Source organism: Limanda limanda, chromosome 2, assembly GCF_963576545.1.
Source record: "Limanda limanda chromosome 2, fLimLim1.1, whole genome shotgun sequence".
Classification (NCBI taxonomy): domain Eukaryota; kingdom Metazoa; phylum Chordata; class Actinopteri; order Pleuronectiformes; family Pleuronectidae; genus Limanda; species Limanda limanda.
Genome location: NC_083637.1, coordinates 22,846,893 through 22,870,979, shown reverse-complemented (window position 1 = coordinate 22,870,979; position 24,087 = coordinate 22,846,893). Strand labels below are relative to the sequence as shown.

Below are 24,087 nucleotides of genomic sequence, written 5' to 3'. Positions count from 1 at the left end.
TCTCCCTTGCCCAGGTCCTCTAGAGTTTGAGGATTTTACCTGATAAGATGATTCCTATCAAATGACAGACATTTTTACCAAGGTCATGGACAATTGGACCAACTGACCGACAGCAGTTTCGCTGATAGATGCACATGCATGACCTATAGTTTCTTAATTACACATATGTTATCACTCATCCTCAAAATACACTAACTAAACTTGCTTGTATACGTATTGTTTATTTGTATAATTTCAAACCTATAAAGAAAGAAAAGGCTCTTTGCGACTGAGTCTTTATACCAAACGCCTCACTGAGAATCAACTGAGACACATGAGCCTGGTCAACCTTAATGTTTTGGGGTCACAGAGTTATGGTCAAAAGGATCCTGTTTTATTGCTACAATCAGAGAACCAACATATTCTGGTACAACTGTGGTGCAACGCTCCAACTCACTGAGGATATTCATCACTTTTACACTGTTACATTCATGACTAACTGTTGATGAGCAATGTATATGATACTTTTGTGAATGTGAATGAATAAAAAAACCATAGAATAACATAGTGAGTTTTATTTTCTGCATTACACTGATGGATGCATATGAGGTAATGGAGCAATTTTATTTAGGATATTTCTGAAAATGGGAAACCCTAAACCAAAAATATAATCAAATATGTGCAATACTATTAAATTTCCATTTTTTTAAAGCAAATAATATCACGTTGATGCTAACAACAAAGCACAACAAAAAAACACGACAGAAAAACATGTTGTACATTTTCAGCTAAAACTGAGTGGTCGTCGTCTTCAGTATCCTGACAGTGTGGAGACCGTTGGGTATCGTTTACGCTGAGTCATGCACTTGTCCCTCTCGATGAACAGCGAGTGGGTCTTACAGTTCACGTCCTTCTCGAGGGCCATGCGAGACTCCTCCAGCTGGGACAGGGAGCCTCTGGCCTCGCTCAGCTGCTGGTGCAGAGACGCCACAGTGGCATCAATCTGCCTTGCCTCCCCCTCCAAACTACAGACACAGGCGGCGAATGAGGAGATAGAGAAACAAAGGGAGAAACATTCAGTATGATTTGTAGGTGTGTAAATGTGTGTGTGCGTGTGTGTACCTGAGCTGAGGTTCGTCCCTGCAGAGCTCCATGTGGGGTCTGAGGGAGCGGACGTAGAGTCTGGACTGAGCAACTCTCAGCGGAGCCTCTTTGTTGTGGATGGCCTGTTGTAGAGCAACGATGTTCCTCTCTTGAGCCCCGATCTGCTCCAGGACCTGCACAGACACACACCATCATACAACAGATAATCCATCAATCCACCAATCAATCGCTCTGTGTGTCTGTGTCTACCTCTGCGAGCTTCCTCTCCAGCTGGGTCTTGGCCTCATTCAGCTCCACACAGCGCTGGCTGAAGGCTCGGTCCACAGTGGAGCACTGGACCCTCAGGTCCTCAGTGGTGTCCAGCAGCACTCGCTCCACCAGCTTTCTGAGATGCACACACGGGATATAAGACGTCACACCCCTGTTAAAAGGCCAGGTTGTTGTGAAGTAAACAAATATGACCAAGATAAATCATCACGAAACTTGTCCCACCGTTAATGTGACCCATCATCTGTACAATAGAATGAAATCTTCAACTGAAATCTTTAAGGGGATACAAAATTAAAAACTATAACAATGTGGTTTCATAAGTGTGCAGTCCCTCTTATAATTGAGAGTGTGGATGTGTTCAGAATTAACCAATCACACACCTGCCATAAATTAAAGTGACATTGGTTAACCCTAAATAAAGTTCAGTAGTTTGAGTCCTGACATGAACTCAGTCGCATCTTCCAGCAAAAGCCACGGTCTGCAACGAGCTTACAAAGTATAAAGCATCGCATTGTGGAAAGGTCTCAGTCAGGAGAAGGATGGATATACCATGGAACACTGTGAAGACAGTCATCAACAAGTGGACAAAACCTCGGACATTACCAAGAACTGGACGTCTCTCCAAAATTGATGAAAAGACAAGAAGAAGACTGAGGGCAATACATTAAAAATAAAATTGAAATAAATTCCTGCAATTGTAGCCCAAAACAAGCAAGTGGTCAAAGATTTGGACAAACATACAGCAGCGGTGGGCACTGGGTCAGCAGCCAGGCCACGCCCGAGGAAATGGCCCAATTTTGACAAAAAACCTAAAAAGCTGATGATGAGGAGGATTTTCATCTTTCAGCACAACAACTACTCAAAGTATAACTCCCAATCAGCAAAATAATGGCTTCACTAGGAGAAGATTCAAGTTTTGGAATGGCCCAGCCAGAGCCCAGACCTGAATCCAATTGAAAATCTGTGGGTTTGAACTGCATGAGGAGGACCATGCACAGGAGATACCCAGGCAATCTGACAGATTTGCAAAGAAGAATCGGCAAATATTGCCAAGTAAAGATGTGTTGATGGACTCCTACCCAACAAGACTGATTGCTGTCATGAACTCAAAAGGTGCTTCAACAAAGTATTATTTTAAGGGTGTGCATATTTGTACAACTAAGTTATTTTGAGGTTTTTATTTTTACCCCCTAAAACATTTTAATATTTACATCACAACAACTTGGCATTTTAACAGGGGTGTGCGGACTATTTCTATCCACTGTAAAAACAGCTCCTGGAAAGATTCATGAATGTGCCACAGTGTCACTCTGAGTCCGTGTGGAGGCTCAACAACAGTCCGAACACACACTCTGCTCTCTGACCTGAGGCTGCTCGAGGCCTGCTCCTCCTGCAAGGCTGTGCTCAGGTTGTCCTGTGTGAACTTAGACCACGCTGCATGGTTACACACCCTGCAGAAGACCAGAGGTTAGTGTGGACATTATTCACAAGGGTTATCAGCACAGTTTTTCATTTGCAGGGGTAATATCACTTCATGCATTTAGAAGCATTTAAAGGGACTTTGGGTGCCAAAGGCTGAAAGGTCCAGGGAGGCCTAAACCCCGAAGAAAAAAATGAGATATGATAGACTTTCTGGACTTCAACTAAACCTCGAACTGCCTGCGCCGCACCGGGTGTGTTTGCAGCATGTGAAGGCTGTCGCTGATCTGCTGTGTCTCACGTGTTTTTGTTCACACTGGTTGTGTGGCAGACACACAACATAGTGTGTTACATAGGGTTTGCCTTTGAAGATTGCCAGACATTATATAACTTTGATATGTCATATCACATCTAATCTACTCTTTGTTTTGACAGAAGAAGGGAAAGTTCCCTCAAAATGTTTAATTCACTCATCATCTACTCAGTATTATACGGAGGGGCATTTGTGTGTGGATCATAGCGGACATTTAGCCCTAAAATATGGTGTAAATGGCCTCGGGACCACCAGACCAGATGTTGTTGTTTACGTTTAAAGAAGGGTTCCCCAGTCCTTAAAATTGGATTGGATTTGGCTGCAAATCTGTTTACCCCTGAAACTCCCAAAGTGTTTTTTGGACTCAAACACCCAACATAGTGGTGAGTAGATAATTAGTGAATTTTGCTTGAACTATCCCTTTAAGAAGCATTTGGTCAATAATCAAATAATCGAATCCCTGTTCAAACAAAGAAATGGATTCAGGCAACACAACGCTTAAATGATTTTACTTTGAAAGAGGTACAGGTGAATATTTAGGTACGTGACATATTCAACAGATCTTTTTTTCACTGTCTATCTTGTTGTGGTACACACACACACACACACACACACACACACACACACACACACACACACACACACACACACACACACACACACACACACACACAAACACACTCACTGGTCCTGCACGGTGGCTGAGCTGGGGTGGTGCTTTGTATCTGCACTCATGTTACTGTATCTTCCACAGTGGTCGTCCAAGTTGTAGGCCTCATACTTATCAGACCAGTCCAACTCTAAGGTCTGCTTGGCCTCTCTGTTCCTCCTGATACAGACACACAAACACACACACACATCTAAATAAATGGGACCTTTCATAATTGCTGTGCATGTGAGGCAGTTTGACTCCAGGACGGGAGACTCACTTGATCTGAGTCACAACCTGAGCTGTGGTTCTCTTCAGAAGAGCCTGGACGCTCCTGATCAGGTCCACTTCCTACAAAAAACACAGCCATGCTTCTGGTTAGTGTCACACTCTGCCCTCTGCTGGCGTCATTTTACTGTTACACTCAATACAGTATACACACTTCTCTCCCATACACATAACTGTAAGAATTATAATTGTTCAGGGCTGCATCTAATGATTGATAATTATGTTCAGTATTAATTTATATGCTGAATATTCTTTCTGAATATTCTTTTATTATTAATAATAATTTAATTTAGTTTTAATTGTTATCATTTGATTGAAATTATTTTATTTCCATAACTCAAAGTATTTAACAGTTTGAGCACCTTTAACAGCTGCTCCTCCACTGAGTCTTTGACCAGGTCTGGTCCCAGTCTCCTCGTCCTGCAGGTCAGGTTATCGGTGGAGATGACGTACGGAGTCTCGGTGGCGTCCAGCGCCTTCTCCAGCTGCGTCTTCACCGCCACCAGGGACTGATTGTCGGCCTGCAGCTGCTCGATGTGCCGCTGCAGCTCTGACCTCCAGTGGTGGAGGTCTTGGAGTCTCTCCCCCAGCAGACGCGTCCCCTCGGCCTGGGTGTACAGAGTGGCCGACTCGGTGTCCTGGTGCAGACTCCTGGACTCTCGCTGGACGCTGCGGGCCTGGAGGCGGTCGGTGCCGGCCTGTTGCAGGATGTTGTGGTAGTTGGAGAACCACTCGCCCGGGGTGTATTTCGCAGAGCGGTAGCCAGCTGTGGTGGAGCCTGAGGACGGCTGCGAGCCCCTCATAGGAGGCTCCTTCCCCGGGAGCCCCACAGCCACAGCCCTGCTGTCACAGTGAGGCCGTGACACTAAAAGCTCAGAGCTCATGTCTCTGACGGCTAAATGAACCTATTGGGAGAAAACCTTTCAAACTGATCAGTTGATCATAAAAGACTGAGAGGCCTCAGTGATGCTGCAGCAAACTGTACCTGTGTTTGTTTCCTGTTGCCTGGTTACACATGTTGGTAGGATCCTTGGCTCAGGTGACCAGAGATCAAATGAGCGGATGCAGATCAAATTACAGCCATTAAACAAGTGCAACACAATATACAGTGGAGATTGGAGATTGACCACAGGTAGGCATTATAGAGAATCTGAACAGAGATGCCTTCACTCCATCACTCCATCTCAATTACTTGTCTGACACCATTGCAGCAAATGAGGCTGAAACACTATTTCTCCATTTTGCTTACATTGTCCGATGGGTATTCCATTTCGCAAGGATCTGACAATGTACTATTGTACCCCTCTTCTCACTGAGCAACTAAGTCACTATAATTGACACGATCAAAAGCTTTGAAAGCTGCTTTACCTTACATACTATACTGATCACAATGCAATGTGCATGGCTCAAAACTCCAGCTGAAAATACTGATGCTGCTTATATGGAAGTGTGACCTGATTCTTCACACTATAACAACAGTGTAAAATCTTGAGTATACAGATAAGGGGTTAACATTACGCCTACAACATGTGTAAACAAAGTATGAAAATGTTAAAAAATCTCAGTTCCTTTTTCAAACAGTGGGTGTTATTGATTTCATATAATCTCACTGACGCATGTATTTGAAGAAATATCAGGATGAAAAATGCTATTTAGGGCCCGAGTGAGTGAGGCCCTATTAAAATTGTAAGGATTATTATTATTATTTTTCAGGTTAATTAATTGGCTTTTTGAGGGCTTTAACATGCTCAAATTCTTACCAAAATTTGCAGAAAATTAGAAAGTGGTGAAAATGTACTTTTCATTTATTTTCTGTTATTTTTTTTAATTTAATTAATTAATTCATTTTAAGTTACCTCCTGTGCAGAAGTGGACTGCGCAGGATTAATTTAAATTTTAAATTTTAAATTTTAAATTTTAAATTTTAAATTTTAAATTTTAAATTTTAAATTTTAAATTTTAAATTTTAAATTTTAAATTTTAAAAATTGACATAGTCCAAGATATTGTGCAATTAATAGGTGGTTGAAGTCCTGCCAATTTCAGGGGTTCAGTATCTTTCTTAGGACACTTCGGCATGCAGATGGGGAAGAGTGGGGATTACCATTAAGGATTGGATTACCTGTTCATATTTATGAGAAACTAAGCACAGGAAGAAGATGGACAAATTATTGTTTGTGTGTGTGTCTGTGTCATTCTATGCTGTTTTTGATACACATTTAAGAGTAAACCATTGTATTTTCTACTTTACTACATTTGACAGCCTTACTTAAAAGTTACTTTTATATTTTGGGATTTTAGATACTGGATGATTTAACATGCTTTAAAAACCTATTGTTAGAGAATCACCCAGTAGTTTCCAGCCTTGGCTTCTGACGCCTTACAAGAATCACAGTGTCGGACACATTTAATTGCTTCCTCCCATGTGATGTCCTGAGACTGCCTCCTGCTGACTGCTGGGTTCCTTTGCTGCTCTTTCTTGGTTTGTGCAGTTTATGATTAACTAAAGTTGTCCATAAAAGAACATAGTTATTATCCTTCAAGGGCAATTTGATGTACAACCAGCAACCAGTGCACAACAAAAATAAACCAATATATACAATGTAAATAAAACACAATATAAAAACCCCATAGACTAAGTAGCAGGGGAAAATTGGCTTTTATTTAATGATATAATCACATGCTACTGATTATATTGACTTTTATAACAATGCATCATATTTTGTCTTGTATGTGTTTTCAAATTCTGAATTGGCAAAGTTAGCAGTGGCCTAACTGAAGCTATGAAATACATTTATAATAGAATATTTATGTAACTTTCTTGTCCATTTGTCGGTTGTTTGTTCTCTGTCTCCTTGTTTGTAATGTACATTGCCCTTTTTGAATAAATAAAAGTAATATAATATAGTAAAATGGATAAATATCTGAAGCACAAAATGGAAATACTCAAGAAAAGTACACCTCAGAATTGTTGAGCACAATATTTGAGGGTGCGTACTTGGTTAATTTTCAAAAAAGACCAATCAAGATTTGTAAAAGAAAAATACAAATGTACTCAACAAGCCACTATCTGCAAATTATTTTAAGATACGATTAATAAAACTTAAAAGGAATCTCACTATCATGCTTATTAGTAAATGAAAAACAAAAAGATCAAAGAACACCTCAATGTACCTCAATGAAAAAATAAAATAAAACATTAAACATACTCAGCCCCAGGCAGTTTAAAGAATATGAATACTCAACATACGGTTTTGTACTCTTTGAATTCTAGCATCAGTGGTTAAAGTATTTTTAAAGTGGTAGTGGTGTTGTACTATGAGGTGTAGAGCGGCACAAAAATCCCAGTCTTCCCCATCTGCATGCCGAGGTGTCCTTGGGCAAGATGCTAAATCCCGAATTGCCCCTTATTGAAAAAAAGGGCTGGTAACACATGCACTGTATGAAAAGTGTGAATGGGTGAATGGCAAACTGTAAAGTGCTTTGAGTGGTCATCAAGACTAGAAAACCCGGATATAAATACAGTCCATTTACCATTTACTATTAAATTCTGTCTCCTCTTGTTTTGTCAATGAAGCTTCACCACAATCAGGTGGCTGTTTTTTATTGAACATGAGGATATCTCTGGAGGCAGGGTTAGGGGTAGACGGTGAGGGGTTATGGCCAGGGATGGTGATGGGGACAGGGTTAGGAGGTGGTGTTTATTTCAGCCACAGGTGAAGCTGCAGCTTTCTCAGGGTGGGACGCAGCTTAGGGTCCTCCTCCAGACACAGCTGGAGGAAATCCTTGAGGTCTAGAGTGAAAAAGAGAGATGAAAATATGAAGATGACCATTGCAGTGTGTGATGGGTGTTTGCTGACAGGTTTTTGTACATGTGTGGTTTTCTTACTTTTGCACAGGTTATGCTTATTTTCAGTTTTTTTCTGAGGAAGCGTTTGGTGATGAATCCCTGATTGTGGAGCATCTCATACAGGACTGTGCTTGGACCAGCCCTGTAGACAGAAGAGCTGCAAAACTCTGGAGGGGCGTACCTTTCTGTGCCTGGAATATACAGACATGATTATGAGACAGTGAGGATGATGAGGAGGAGAAGCTTTGTTTTCATGTAAAAGTCACAGAGAAGAAAATCAGAGTAGAAACCAGGCATCCTACCATAGAATACAGTGTAATATGAGCCTTTCTTCACGAGACAGCTCAGCCCAAAATCAATGAGGCGAACCCTTGGGACACTTTGGCCAGTCTCAATCAGGATATTTTCAGGTTTTATGTCCCGGTGAAAGACTCCGTTCTGCTCCAGCCCAATGGCTGCGTCCACCAGCTGTGACTCTAGGGAACGGTTTCCATAACCTGGAGCTTCCACGAATGTGATCTTGAAACAACTGTAAAGTCTTGGTCCTGGGTGTGGCTGCATGTTCCCACTGCGTCTTATATACTTGACACTGAAAAGGTGACACTACTTTAAAGTATTTTAAAGTGGTAGTGGTGTTGTTCTGTGAGGGGTAGAGCGGCACAAAAATCCCAGTCTTCCCCATCTGCATGCCGAAGTGTCCTTGGGCAAGATGCTAGACCCCGAATTGCCCCTCTTAGAAAAAAGGGGTGAATGGCAAACTGTAGAGGGCTTTGAGTGGTCATCAAGACTATCATCGACACCTCTTGGCTGCTCAGAATATACGATAACTAGAAAAACGCTACATAAATACAGTCCATTTACAATTTAATATTAAATTCTGTCTCCTCTTTTTTTGTCAATGAAGCTGCAGCACAATCAGGTGGCTGTTTTTGATTGAATATGAGGATATCTCTGGAGGCAGGGTTAGGGGTAGACGGTGAGGGGTTGTGGCTGGGGATGGTGATGGGGACAGAGTTAGGAGGTGGTGTTTATTTCAGCCACTGGTGAAGCTGCAGCTCTCTCAGGGTGGGACGCATTTTAGGGTCCTCCTCCAAACACAGCTGGAGGAAATCCTTGAGGTCTAGAGTGAAAAAGAGAGAGGAAATATGAGGATGACCGTTGCAGTGTGTGATCGGTGTTTGCTGACAGGTTTGTGTACCAGTGTAGATTTCTTACTTTGGCAGAGTCCGCCGCTGATTTTCAGTTGTTTTCTGAGGAAGCGTTTGGTGATGAATCCCTGATTGTGGAGCATCTCATACAGAACTGCGCCAAGCTGCCACACTGTGCTTGGACCAGCCCTGTAGACAGAAGAGCTGCAAAACTCTGGAGTGGCGTACCTTTCAGTGCCTGGAATACACAGTCATGATGTGAGACGGTGAGGATTATGAGGAGGAAAAGCTTTGTGTTCATGTTAAAGTAACAGGTTAGTAATCAGAGTAGAAACCAGGCATCTTACCATAGAATACAGTGTAATATGAGCCTTTCTTCACGAGGCAGCTCAGCCCAAAATCAATGAGGCGAACCCGTGGGATACGTCGGCCAGTCTCAATCAGGATATTTTCGGGTTTGATGTCCCGGTGAAAGACTCCGTTCTGCTCCAGCCCAATGGCTGCGACCACCAGCTGCTTCATTATGGTCTGCGAGACAGAGACAGACAGCAGTTTGACATTTTTCATGGCTCTAGAGAACTGATTCCATAACCTGGAGCTTCCGCGAATGTGATCTTGAAACAACTATAGGGTCTTGGTCCTGGGTGTGGCTGCATGTTTACACTGTGTATTATATACTTGACACTGAAAAGGTGACACTATTTTAAATAGCAGGAGTGTTAACTGCAGTTCAGTCGTGTGACAGGCAACAATGGTAGAAGTTGTCTCAATATGAGAGAGAAAAAGGGAGTTACACAGATCAACCTGTTGACCAGCTCATGAACAGTGAATACGATCCTCCAGCAGCTTACCTTGGCATTAGACTCCTGTAGAGAGCCTTTTTTGAGCAATATATATGTGGATAGGTCAATGGCAGGGACAGGTCTCTCCATCACCACTATCAACTCATGGCCCAGGTCATACCAGTCCAGTAATGATACTGGTGCTGACGTCCCCACAAAGTCATTTTTCTCTGCCGTTAGTTTCAGCATTATGGCCACCTCTGTAGGGAACCTCTTTCCATTCAGGGACTGAAGAGTCACAACAAAAGCAACAGTTCATCCATAACACATTCAGACAGTGAGTGAGGTGAAAGCCACAGTGGAGTAGTCGGTGTTGGCCACTTACCACGTGTTTGCAGAAAAGATTTGCCTGCGGTATGTGCTTGATCGCCACCTACAAGACAACAACACAAGTTTGGTTATCACTTTATGGCCCTATTGTGTGTGTAGGTGTCTGTGTGTGTATTTTTTTGTGTGTAAGTGTGTCTGTGTGTGTATGTGTATTACTTACTGGAAACAGATCTGCTTTGCGGAAGCCAGCAAACACTGATCCACAGCCTCCTCCACCAAGCTGACTGATCACCAAGTATTTGGCCTCAAGGTCAACTACAGAAATATTTGGTTAAACTACAGTTGAGAGCAGCATTAAATACACCAGACTTAATATGACTCATTAATCTATTAATCAATTCCTACGCACCTCTTGGGTTGTCTTCTGAGGCATCCGGGGTCTTCATCTCAACAACCGACGTCTGATTCTCTTCGTCTTCCCCGCTATCAGCAGAGATGTTTCTATTCCTGCTTATTCGACTGACACCAGCCTCTGCTGAGTCGGGTTCATTCGAGTCAACGACAGGTCGTGTCTTCCTCTTTTCTGGTTTTCCCTCATCATCTCTGTCTTTCCTTTTCGTTCCTCTCACCCTTTCAACCTCCTCAGAGGGTTCATCTGCACATGAGAAAGTCGCTATCATCAGTTTGTCGGGATTGAGCTACAAACTGAAACAACGGCCGTTTTATCTGATCAATAACATTGGTGAAAGCAGGTTTTTGCCTGAATTTACTCACTTTTACGGGTTCTGAGGACCATTTCGAAGAGACGACTCATCTTGCCTAATAACTTTCTTGATAATAATATATTTTCTACTTATGTATATAGTTTTCTACTTTTATGTATTGTTTCCTACTTATATATTTATAGTTGTTTTTATGTCTGATACACCAACCACCCCAGGTCATTCTGATTCTGAGCATTGTCACTTGAAGTCTTCTTGTATGTTTGCCTGATTGCCTGTGACAACCAACATGTCTATGTATTTGCCTTTGATCAATGGGTGGTTAGACCCTTGATCAAAAAGTTCATGTCATCTCTCATGAGTCTTTAACGTTCTTTAGAAGATGCAATCTTTGATATAATGTAACATCTTTGTGCATTATTTGAATGGGTCTGGGTTAACCTGAATGTTTTAAGTTCAAATCTCAAACTATTTGTTCAGTACAATATGTAATGGGGGTGCCCGTATGATTGAAAATCAAAATAATTGTAATTGTAATAGCTTAAGGAGTCTGAATATTATTTTTTGGGTAAGTTCCATTATACATATTTCCTCTTATTTATGTATTATCTTCCTAGTTACATAGAAACCTATGACATTTGGACACGGGGTGTGGGGGAAGATTATGTAGGGACACCGGTAGCAGCTCTTTTATGAAAATGTTTGATTACCTTGTTTAACAGCCTTGTGAACTAATATGACATGTCTGTTTTATAGGGCTGCCTTCAGGCATGATATTGACTGTCACAGTATCCATTAAAAGGTTGGTTCACACTGGAATGAAAATGCGCTTATTATCTACCCACCAATGCTGGATGAAGTTTTTGAGTCCACAAAACAATGTAGGAGTCTCAAGGGTAAACAGTGCTGCAGCAGAATCCAATACAAGTACTGTAACCAGTGACCAAAGCTTCAGTCATAATAAAACAGAAAAAATATAGGATACCTCCATTCTCGAAGTGTCCGCAACCCCCGACATTCAAATTCGACACCATGTTTTGACTTGTCAGCACCCCATACATTGCCCTTCTCCAACCTTGATACTGTGTAGCTTTCATTCACAATTGGTGCTGTTTCTTTCAGTATTTTGTAACATATATGAGAAACTGATACATTTTCTATTTTTGGAGCCGTCTGCCTCCCATCCAGTTTATTCTGGACATATATAATGAACCAGATTGGAATTTAGCTGTGATATCAATTTCAACCACTTCACATAGGGCCTAAAATGCTAAAGGTTTGCCTGTGTAAAAAACAGTCTATGGTAAAAACGTGTGCAAACTTGATTTCACCCGCAAAAGACATGCAAGCTGATCTACTAACAGTGCACACTGAGGATTGCAGTATGTCATGCAGTGTCCATTTAGTATGTTTGCCTTAATGAATATGCATTATCGGGCGTTTCTACCCGAGTGCGCAAAATATTGGAAGAACTAGATGCAATTACTTAAATTTTTACATTTATTTGTCCCAAACACATGCACAGACATGCACAAGCACACTCATGCAAGGAGGGAAATTTAACCGGGTAGGGAGAATCCTCTTGGATTTTTGGACAGATCAATCCAGGTTCATCTTTTTTTTTTTGTTGTTTCTCCATGGAGTCGAACCAGAGACGAACAAGAGACCTTTTCTGCCCATAGTCCAAGTTTCTGCCACTAGTCCACCGCCTATCCAATTAGCACACACAATGTGATTTACAAAGCCTAGAAATAATTCCGGTAATTGTGGAGGGTAGTTGCTAATCGGCACAGTGTTGCGTACAGATGGCTGAAGCTATTGTGGTGAGGAGGAGACGGCAGGAAGAAGACGGAGAGAACAGTTTTTTTCAGAAAGTGAACTGCATCTGCTACTTGGTCAGAGGCATCTCTTCCACCTCCACACCTGTTCTATTTGCCTAGATTTTATTATGAGCTTTTTTTTTCATCTTTCGTTCTTCTTCTTATGTCCTGCCATCTTCTATTAATTTCATCGGTTGTTCTTTTTGTTTAACCCACAGCATTTACTTTCTCGCAGATACTCTCCCATATCACGTTAACGTTTTTTTTTAACATTAATATTTATTTGCTGTAGCTCAACATGTTTATTTGCCTCTTCCACTAACACCTCCAATTCCATGGCATCTGCGCTTGTGGTCACTCTGCTCCGTAATGATCCATGGCGGAAACCTGTAACACACGCACAACACTCATTTAAATACTATTGCCTCTATACCATGTCTGCACCTGTTATCATTGACTCAATTATTTTTAGTAGATTACCCGCAAAACGCCTGTAATGCCACGCAATGTAGCACTCTTTATTTGGGATCTCAGTAGATCAGGCCGATAGAGTACAATAGCGTTGAAGTGGGACTGGCGCTGACAGTGAGGCCAGAGGGAAGAACTTCTAAACTTTTGACAAGTATGAGAGAGTCATCATCGGATGAGACACTACTGTGTTCCATGGAATGACGGACGGGGATCTTCCAGGTGAGTTAGCTACTCGATGTAGCTGATTAGCACAAATTATGCATTCTAGTTCATCTCAGGAATTCAAAACTAGTCAGGATGTTGTGATAGCATTATATACTGTCAGTGATGTTAATTAATGAGCTGTTCAGCTGCTCACTGCTGTCAGTGGGATCGCAGCCTAGAAGCTGAACAAAGCTAAGCGCTACATTCATACTGCTACCGTCGCTCAAGTTAGCTCACAAGGTGATTTGTGTAAACTTCAAGTGAACCTCAAGTTGTAAAGAATTGAAACTGATACCAATCAAGAAAAAGGAACTCAACTAAATAATCTTAAAGCAGCAACAAGAACAGGTCCCTGAAACATTTCAGAGGATACATTTAATTACATTGTAGGGACATTTCAACAATCAGCATTAATACCTATGATTTTGGCTGCATTGGTATGTTTAAGTTGTGAATTGGTTTACCTTTAAAAGGAAATTTGCATTAAGTAAATGTGCACAGAGAAAGCACATTGAATATCATATTTAGCTAATATATATTTTTTCATTGCTATTCTCATAAATTAGTGTCTGGTGTGTTTTGTGTGGAGATCTTAGTGCTTCCACGTCTTTCCTTTCAAAACAAATTAATCTAATTTTTAATAACTCTTAACAAATTTCAAATAACTCTAGTTCTCACTTGTCTTTTATTTATTTAGTAAAACGTTTGCCTGTCATACATTTTTGATATAGAGCAGATGCGATTCTAATTTTAATTTGTTATTATATCTCAGTAACGGGAGCGAATTTTAACCAAATAACATTAGAGGTCCTGAATTTAAGTATACCTGAGCATTAGTCTCCATGAAGAGAGTAGATTTAATATATCCCATGTAAAAAAAAGACATCATTATAACTTAAAATACATGTATTGTGCCACCATTGAAAAACTACTGACCCCACCCTAACCACTGCATTATAAAATGCCAGTGGTGGTATATATGGGTGAAGGCATGCCTGTGTGTGTTTTTTCCCCTGAGCTCAGCCATTCCCTCGACTCCAGCTGACCGCTCAGCTGCGCCTGTCGCATACTGCAGCACAAACTGTTTCCATATCTCACCCACTCTCACACTGAAAGGTTGACCCCTGTGCACAGGGATAAGTGTGTCCCGAATTAGAGAGGATGCCAAGGCGAGCTGGGCTGTTGCCAGTGTGGGTTGCCAGGGGGATGTTCAGTGTTTCTTTGAGCAGGCTGGGTTTTGCGGTGCGGTCTGTTTGCATGTCAGCAGTGTGCAGGGAGCGTGTGCTGTGGGCGTCTCAAACCCGAGTCAAACACACACACACACACATACAGTCCTTAGTGAATACAGGGAAGGAAGATGCAGTTATATATAGGTGACCCTGTCATCTCTTAAATGTCTTAAACCTTCGAGCTATGTGTTAATGTCTCCCTCTACCTCTCCCTCTCGTCTCTACTCAGTCATATGTATACTTGCTGTATATTCAGGATCTTTTTTGCATGTGACAACATTTACATCAACAAATGAAGTGCTACAGCTTTGCAAACTCTTTAGAAAACTCGAGGTAATCATTTGGAGAGATGCAGTTTTTTAACCCACAGAGAAATACAGAAATACAGGATTTGCATCATGGGAAGTGAAGTATTTTGGTGTTTGGCTCATGGTCTAAACATCACAACATCAAAGGCTCTGCTGCTTCAACACTGACCATTCTTTTTTAAATCTATCACTTGTGAGAACCTCCAGATTTTTTGGGCGTGCAGTAATAAATAGTATGAGTGTCTGTTAAAGTGTTTAAAAGTGCTTGATGGTGTGTTTGGGGCCACGTTGTGTAAACTTCTCTCTCCATGTGCTCCAGACATGAGACAGAAATAAAATGTATGTAGTAAGGGATGAGAGATCTCGCTATGTAAGACAGCACACAAGGTTTCTCTCTACAGAGGGAGGTGTGTGTGTGTGTGTGAGTGTGTGTGTGTGTGTGTTTGTGTGTGTGTGTGTGTGTGTGTGTGTGTGTGTGTGTGTGTGTGTGTGTGGGAGGGGACATTCCTTCCATTCTTGTTCTTCCTGAGGAAAGAGGGAAAGCATCACGCGCACACGACTGCCTGATGGCAGGCGGAGGGAGAGGTGCACATTCACCCCTCTAAGGTTATTCACACATCCGCCTGTTCTTTCAGCTCTCCACCCATCAAACCCAAACAGTCTCAACCATCCATGTGAAAGGAGCTTTACATTTTCAGGCTAAAACTCCCACACAGAGGATACAAGGTATGGCCTGAACCTTCTTGTTAAAGTTGTCTGTTTAGACCAGAGACTCAAGATAAAGATGGACGACACCACATAAGTGAAGCCAAAGCATCTCAATGGCCACCTTGTGGCTGGCTGCAGTATAGTTTATAAATCTCACCTCCTCCATGTTAGTGGAGGAGACATGGATGAAAGTGAAAAGAATGGATTTTTTCCTGTGTTTATCATCTTAACAAGAAAACTTCTTACACAGTATAATGTGCAGTATCTGATCTCAATACATCTATTGTATTAAGGCCTGTAACGCAAATTATGACCTGGGCTATAAAGATTTAATTTGATTGACTGGTTGATTGTATGCACTCTACTGAGTTAACCTTTGCTTTAAATTTAGATTTAAACCACGAATTACACAGTAACATACAAAAAAACATATTAACAGTTAGTTACAGCAATTCACATGGCATTATGGGTAAAGTTCACGATGCATTTTGCGGTAGTAGTTGGTTTTTTGATGCTATAAAAACAGGGTGAAACATCATGACAGCTGTGACTGACTCATGATTGGTCAGGGATGAGTATTGGCATTACCCCAATACCACGGCTGTATCCTCTGATCACTACTGCGCAGATCTGGGCCTCAAGGGGAAATTAAATTGCTTCTGTTCTTCACTCGGCCATGAATTCTCAAACAAAACACACACACACACACACACAGGGAAGGAGAATGCCAGAGAGAACAGAGGCTTGTCAAAGCTCCACAGGGGCAGCGACGCCATCACTGACGCACTGATGCTCTCCTGCCAGTGAATGGTCACTGAACACTCATAATGGTTTTTTTCTTTCAAGCAGTTAGGTGCATAATATCTCTTTGTTTGGACCTACGTACGTCAACATAAAAGCTAATCACTTTTGGTCCCATGACTAACTTCACTTGGCAGCTGCTTTCATTTCTTTGCCCCCGAAACTCACTGAGCCTCCGTGAGCCATAAAGAGAATGTGACACACGTTTGTTAATGAAATATGATGCAGAGTTTTTATGTCTGCACATACACTTCACATGGCATGTTCACAAACAGACAGGGTGTTGATATGAATAAATAATTTATATGTTAATCAAACCGAATGACTGTCGTTTGTTTTCTGTAAATATAAGACTTTAATAGCAAAACACACACACACACAAACTTGGTACGTAAAGACTCACAGAGCTGCATACTGTACACTTCCGTCAGAAGACTCCTAAATTTTACAGAAAGCTTTTTACAAAGCAAACTTTCATTTCAAGAATGATCACACAAGCGTTATCGTCATGAGAATGAATATTTCAAGCAGTTTGGCACAAATTTAATTTAAGCTCATCATCCATTTACTCTCAGTCTCACTCATGCACGCACACACATCACACATTTCACATCACAAACACACACACACACACACACACACACACACACACACACACACACACACACAGACAGACAGACAGACAGACAGACAATACAAGTCGAGTCCAATGGGGACATTTCAGTTCAGGCAGCAAAAATGTTCATAGTGTCCTTTCTGCTGAAGGCAAAAGTAAGCCTTAAGGGATGGGGCTTTCCTCCCTGTTCGTCTCTCTGTCAGTCTCAAACTTAATGTCGCTCCATCCTCCAGAACTTCCATCCATCCTCTCAGTCTATGTCTATTTGACATGGGTTTGTTCCGGCTTTCTGTGCTCTGACGTAAAGCTCCCGGAAGTCCTTGTAGCGAGGTGCACAGCCAAGCCAGGCGTTCCCGAAATGGACAGAGCCAGTCAAAAGGTACTCATCTCCTCCAGGACGCACACCGCACTGTGAGGGGACATTGACACGCCCGCCCCAGCTCCGCCCCTTGGCTCCGCCCCAAACAAACACCCTGCTCTTCTGACGAAACAGCCGGTTCAGGGTCACCACGACAGAGGAGTGTTCGTCAGAACCTGACGCCATCCCTCGAAAGAAGCCACTTCCAGCTACAGAGACGGGAACAGGAGAGACAAAGATATATGATTAAATCAATAAATAACGTTTAGCTAATGTTAAACTGAATTAAAGCAATAATAAATTGATTACTGATTAATCATCACAATATTTCTCTTTAAAATGTTTAATCAAAAAGTAATTAGACGAGCAAGATATTATGTGTTCCATCTAGTTTTTTATATATATCATTTCCAGCCGTTGTGCTAAGCTAACCAGTTGCTGGTGATAGCTTCATGTCACCTGTACAGACCAATCGTGAGTCAGTCTCAACTGTCAATCATGATGTTTTGAAGCATAAAATAACTTACTGAAACCAAACTTAACAGGAAAAGGAACACCTGAATGTATATTGTTGTGATGAGAACAACCCAAAATGGCAGAAACTTAACATTTCTTTCATTTGGTTCAGTCCACTAACATGGAGGAGGCAGGGTTAATGACATTTACTGCAGCCAACCACCAGGTGGCAATCGAGAAGCTTTTTGCTTGACTTTTGGGATCTCACTTTGATCTTATCATGTAACTTAATGTGATAAAGAAAATATAATTATTTCCCAAAACTATATATTGCTGTGAGTTTGTGTGTATTTACCAAAGTCGCTGGTACAAACAGCCATGAGGAGCTCTTCATCCGAACAGGGCTTACAGGTAACTAAAATGGAAAAACATACAGAAGAAGATTAAGTAAAAGACTCTATTTTGAATAACTTTACACACAAAACTTTTTATTTCTGCGATCCTTGTCTCTCCTTGTTAGCTCTTGTGTTATCTTAATGTATGTTTCACCATCGGCCTGCTTCCTGTCTCTCTGTGTTGCGGGCGTTTGTGAGACATCAAATCAGAAAATTAACCTTTGACCCTGTCAGCTATAAAAACAGCTATAAAGCACCTAGACAGACAGACAAACACACACACATACACACACGCACACCCACACACAGGCTTTTCTCTGTCTCGTTACAGGAAAGCGGTCCCGCCTTCCTCTCCACCCATCCTCCCTCCCTTCCACTTTACTAGTACGGGTGGGCTTTACAAGATTTCCCCTCTTTTAGCAGGGATCTGTTCTTGATTGACAGCTGAGAGGGGATTGGCTGACCCCTGTGCCTGACCCTAACAAGACCTTTTGATTGGCCTGCTTGTTTTCATAAGACTGGCAGAGACGAGGGAGTGTGGGAGTGAGGAAGAGGGGGAGGAGAGAGTGTCGGAGAAGGGCGGCACGTAGGTGAGATGAAGAAACAATAATGTGGCCTGTCGCACACAAAAAGCTTTTTCTCCTTCACGCTGGTCTGTCATGTTCACTTAATGTCAGAGAACTGTGTCAGGTACAAGAACATTTAAGACAATTACCTACTAATTACATATAATTTACAAAACAACTGACAGGGAGAAGGTCAACGACAAAAAGACCTGAAGCTTACGAGACAGTTAAATGATCGCAGTGAATATTTAGCTCTGTTTCAATGTTATGCAGCATTGTTACCATCTACCCTCAGCAGATGATAATGGCACAAGCAGGAACTTGTATTTAAAACTCAATTTAAAACTTAACATATTGATGCAATTTAAAATGTTGCTCTTCACAAAACCCGTGCAGGCTACTTATTGTTTATCTTCCAGATAGAATTTTTCTATGTGTCATTATAAAAGGAATAAAGTTTGACAGCTAACCCACTCAAAACTCCAAATTAGAGAATACTTCAAGCACTGACCTTTTTCATAACAGTAATATGATGCTGATGTTATCTAAAGTTTGTGAAAACAGCAGTAGAGTTGTGTTATGCCAACTGCATAACACACGGGCTGAATACAAATAGCTAGAGCCTGACTGATATGGACATATGGCTGATGCACATACCGATATATTAGGCAGTAAAAGATTAGTGATAACAATATCTTGGCCATGTATATATATATATATTTATTAAATTGGCAATGATTCCTTAGAAGTCGTTATCAAACTCTTATGACAAATACATTTAATTGATGCTTGATATTTTACAGTTTAATCATAAACTTTATAAAAACTATTAACAAAAAGAAAACACAAATACAACTTAATATATAGAACAGAATATATATATATATATAAGGAAAAAAATAAACCTATTTTGTATGTAAAATGTAAAAATAAATGCACATCTTTTCTGAAAATAAAAGTAAAAAAAGTGTACTTATTGGTGCATAATGGCAAACATAAGGGCTGATAGGACAAAAAATCAGCCAGCTATTATACCAATCAGGCTCTAATAGGAAAACTCCTTTTGTCCTAGAGGAAAACCAGCTTAAGAAATAAATATGTGCGCACACATGCACTTACCTAAGCCCGGGTGCAGGAATGGATACATCTGAGCCCCAGGCCCCTGACCAGGCACCAGCTCATACTGGAAGGCTGTGATCCTTCGGCTGATGTCGCTCTGTGGGATGGCTTCCACAAAGAGAGCCCCCTCTGCCAGGCTGAAACAGTGCACTGTGCTCTCAGCCTGGTTGTCCTCGGCCACCAGCAGCCTCAGATCTCCGGCACGCTCCACGTACATATGAGAGCCCTGAAACCAGGAGAAGTCATGTTCAGAAAAACTAACAAAAAAGTCCAGGAACTCCGGCCTCTATTGTGAGTCGTGAAAACAAATGTGGCACTCTACCTGGGAGTAAGTCTGGGGCTTGATGCACACATGGAGACCTGCCACGTGCGCCGCTGAGGAGTCAGTGTTTGGCCGCAGGTTGACAATGATGGCACCGATGGGGTAGAGCCACTCCAGAGACCCCTGAGAGCAGCGAAGGTAGACCTGCTCCACATCTCTGCGATGGGACTCATGGCTCAAACCACTACAGATGAGAAGGCACAACATCTCAATACAGGCTGGTCAACACTTCACCGGAATTCAGAATAAGATCAAATGTCTGAATCCTCTTAATGAAATGCAGAGATTGAAACATGCTTTAACTACATGGCAGGAAACATAAAAGGAGTGACTTTGTGTTAACGGGCAACTATCTAAAATCAAATCTTTCAGGTTGGACTGATGTGGTCTCCTGTCTGACGTGCATTCAGCTTCCTCAGCACCATGAGGTGACTGGGCTATAAAGTGGAAGAGGTGTGAGGTGGGTAAACTTTACAACACAGGGTGCGAAGTACAGACCTTCAGTTTTTATGGCTTTGAGGAGTGATCAAAGACGCCATATGGCCGTGTTTAATTAAGATAGGAAGTGGAGCAGAGACATTCCAGTTATCAGTACATTTCAGTTGTGGCACTAAAATCACAGTGTCTCAAAGTCAGATGAAGGCACCTGTCTGGTCCATGATTAGTTTTTGTATAATGTCATTTTACTTTCTGAGAAGAGCGATTGTGGAAAAAATAAAAAAAATCACAAAAATGACATTGATCACTGAGATTTGACAGCAAAACCTTTCTGAGTTGTCACCACAAGCTAGAACAAAACATCCTTCATCTCAGTGCTGCCAATATGGTAACAACCAGTTATTTCACTGACCTTGCAGACAATTACATTTAATCTGAATGTATTAATTAAAGTCTCGTGCCTCTAATTCATCTCTTAAGCATCGGAATTCAGTCTGATGGACAAAATAACTACAATCACCCTCTCATGACCCTCCTATTCCCTTGATATATTTAGTCCTTGGAGAGAATAATACATGTCTCCAGGCCTGCCTACTAGTATCAGTTTGTGATCGACTGATCCGATCGTCACCTCCTAAACTGAGACTGATGTGAAGTCCTTTGTTCAGCTCCATCATCCTCACCTTCCTCTCCAGCTGCACTGGTCACTGGAGTACTGTGCCACCGCCCGACAGATGAGCAGCACAGCCGCGATCCAGTGCGCAGCCCCCGGCCGGAGCATGCTGCAGCCAGTCGGTGCCCGGGCGGTCACCTGGGTCCCGCACACCAAGCCGAGCCCAGACCAACCGAACCAGATGGGACCAGCCGAACCAGATGGGACCAGCCGAACCAGATGGGACCAGCCGTGCGCTCTGCGGCTCCAGGAGCGCAACCCGATCCCGTGGAACAGTGCTCTCCTCCCCGGAGTTCCGTGCGTCCAGCGCGCGTCCAGGCTACATGGCGGATTCAGGCGAAGTGTGAGTGTCCGAGCCCCGAAAACACTTCGACTAAACACAAGTCCAAAAAGTGGAGGTGTGCGCGCGCAGCAGCCCAACAGAGACTATACAGAAAAAGTTTCCCTGCGTGCGTAACACTGCGCGTCACCAGGGGCGCGTGCCAGCAGCTGACTGCGCCTGAGTGACACGCGAGTGCTCGCTCCAAGCCCCTCCCACACACTCCCCCGAGAGAGAGGGAGAGAGAGGAGAAGAGGGGAGAGTCCTCCACTTCTCTATTCAACCTTAAGAACACCACCCAACTCTAATAACACACGTTAAAGTGAGTGACATGGAGCTGACCGCCGCCAGTGATGAGGGTCTAATGAGTAAATACAGTCTACTACAGTTTTGAGGCAAAATCAATAATGACATAAAAGCTTACAAGACGTGAATTTAGATTTTCCACAAAAGCTGTGTAGGCTACTTCTTGTTTATCTTCAAGAGAGCATTTTTCTCAGACTCATTATGAATGGAATTACGTTTGACAACCCTTTCTCTTCAAAATATTATGATGCTAATGTAATAAAAAAGTTTGGGAAAACAGTTTGAAATCCAGCAGTAGAGTTGGATTTAGTGGCACATGACACAGATTAATAACAACTGCATAACACAGCAATTGAACACAATGAAAAAGAGCTTCATCCTGACAGAGATTGGTTTTGGGGAGCTGATACAAATGTAATGGAGTAAAACATTTCAGATACCAATATACCTGCAGATATAAATATTTTAAAAAATCAGCATTGATATATCAAACTCTGTGACAAAGAAATAGAATAAAGGTTTAAGATTTTACAGATTAACCACATACTTTATTATAAATGAAACACAAATAAGACCAATTTACTCAGTGTAAAATATGAAGACAAATTAAGATCTTTTCTGCATTGTTTATTCTGTCAAATAAAAGTAGTTATATCTGAACAGAACGAAAGAAAGAAAAATAAATGATAAATCTAATTTGTGCAAGTTGGTCAACAAATACCAAATGTGAGTCTGTCAGCAAACCAAATAATTTCTATTCTATTCAGCCTGTCAGCAACTAATACTGGAGAGTTTCCTCCCCATGCCAGAGTGAAACCGTACAAGCCTGTGTGTGTGTGTGTGTGTGTGTGTGTGTGTGTGTGTGTGTGTGTGTGTGTGTGTGTGTGTGTGTGTGTGTGTGTGTGCCTCCTGGCTTCATAAACACATGGATCATATTATGGCAGTGTAAATCAAAGCAGCATGCAGCTCTGGAGCAGCAGCAGCATCCTGTGACTTCTGCAGCTCTAACATCACCACAGTCAATTCTCTGCTCTTAAACACTGTTAATCATATAGGTTTCTTGATTGGATAAATAAGGATTTAAGCCTGACTTTATCTATATCGTTCAGTTTGTTTCCACATCAGCCTCTCTCTCTCTCTCTCTCTCTTTCCCTCTCTCTCTCTCTCTCTGGAGAAGGAAAGCCCCCTGACATAGTCACACATGTGCTCTAAACTGCGCGTTTGGTTCTCAGGCAGTTTTCCCGTGAGAAAACAGTCGGAACTGAAAGCATGTTACTGACTCGTCACATTCCCCTGCACAGCCCGAGCAATGTAACGCATTTCGAGAGAAATACCAAAACACACACTATCTTACACAGCCCCCACACACACACCGCCCCTCACTCTCACACACACACACACACACAAAAACTACTGGATGGATTTGTCAGAATATTTGGTGGAACAGTGAGGTATGAGTCAATAAAGAGCCTGTTATATTTAGATGGGGATCTAGACCTGAGAACTGGAATTTTTTTTATCACTTTCTTCAACATGTTTAGTTTTTAGCAAACTGATATCTTTGAATGTGGGAAATGTGGTAGCTTGATTGAATTCCAGTCTGTTGGGCCTTGGTGTGGGTATGCGTTCTACTGGGTGCTATTCTTGACCTTCAAGAGAAGAGGTCCAAACAATCTGGACCAAAATTCATTCACACACACCTTATAACACACTTCTTAATAGATGAACAACCTGTGTAAAGGCCTAATTACCAAATAGAATGAAAATCAGTATCTATGAAGCATTATCATTTGACTTATTGACCATTAAAATAGTCATTACTTTAAAAAAAGGGTCGTATAATAAAACGGTACCACTTCGAATATAATAAAAGAACTGGATTTGGACTGACGGTCATTCTGAGCTCAGTGAAATAGATATAAATAGATCGAAATGGATTCGATTTCACCACAAGCACAACAGGGGGCCAAAGATCCGGAGGTCGCAGAGGAAGCTGGAGCTGCTGATGTGCCATTTGACCTCATGCGCTCTTTCACCATATGAAGTATTTACAGAGCAGTAGAGTCTGACCTGCTCCCCTCATCCCCCGGCCGTTAACCTGGCTCTTCTCAAGCGGCCTGACACG

At 41.9% G+C, this 24,087-nt stretch overlaps 3 protein-coding genes across 3 annotated transcripts; all 3 read right to left on the bottom strand.

The window, feature by feature from the left end:
- Window positions 1–790: 790 nt before the first annotated feature.
- On the bottom strand, window positions 791–7,060 carry tekt4 (tektin 4). The gene is made up of 8 exons (XM_061067292.1): window positions 7,046–7,060; window positions 4,385–4,906; window positions 4,015–4,085; window positions 3,771–3,914; window positions 2,718–2,804; window positions 1,333–1,468; window positions 1,102–1,256; window positions 791–1,004 (listed from the first exon to the last, which is right to left on the bottom strand). The coding sequence occupies exons 2-8, from the start codon at window positions 4,904–4,906 to the stop codon at window positions 791–793; spliced, it is 1,329 nt and encodes a 442-aa protein (XP_060923275.1). The 5' UTR covers window positions 7,046–7,060.
- A 1,839-nt stretch (window positions 7,061–8,899) lies between these two features.
- On the bottom strand, window positions 8,900–12,920 carry LOC133016246 (serine/threonine-protein kinase pim-1-like). The gene is made up of 7 exons (XM_061083493.1): window positions 12,913–12,920; window positions 10,352–10,415; window positions 10,130–10,234; window positions 9,871–10,089; window positions 9,367–9,547; window positions 9,087–9,257; window positions 8,900–8,991 (listed from the first exon to the last, which is right to left on the bottom strand). The coding sequence occupies exons 1-7, from the start codon at window positions 12,918–12,920 to the stop codon at window positions 8,900–8,902; spliced, it is 840 nt and encodes a 279-aa protein (XP_060939476.1).
- Window positions 12,921–16,725: 3,805 nt separating this feature from the next.
- Window positions 16,726–21,789, bottom strand: metrnlb (meteorin like, glial cell differentiation regulator b). The gene is made up of 5 exons (XM_061088953.1): window positions 21,348–21,789; window positions 20,227–20,410; window positions 19,905–20,130; window positions 18,180–18,239; window positions 16,726–17,577 (listed from the first exon to the last, which is right to left on the bottom strand). The coding sequence occupies exons 1-5, from the start codon at window positions 21,443–21,445 to the stop codon at window positions 17,261–17,263; spliced, it is 885 nt and encodes a 294-aa protein (XP_060944936.1). The 5' UTR covers window positions 21,446–21,789; the 3' UTR covers window positions 16,726–17,260.
- Window positions 21,790–24,087: the final 2,298 nt, after the last annotated feature.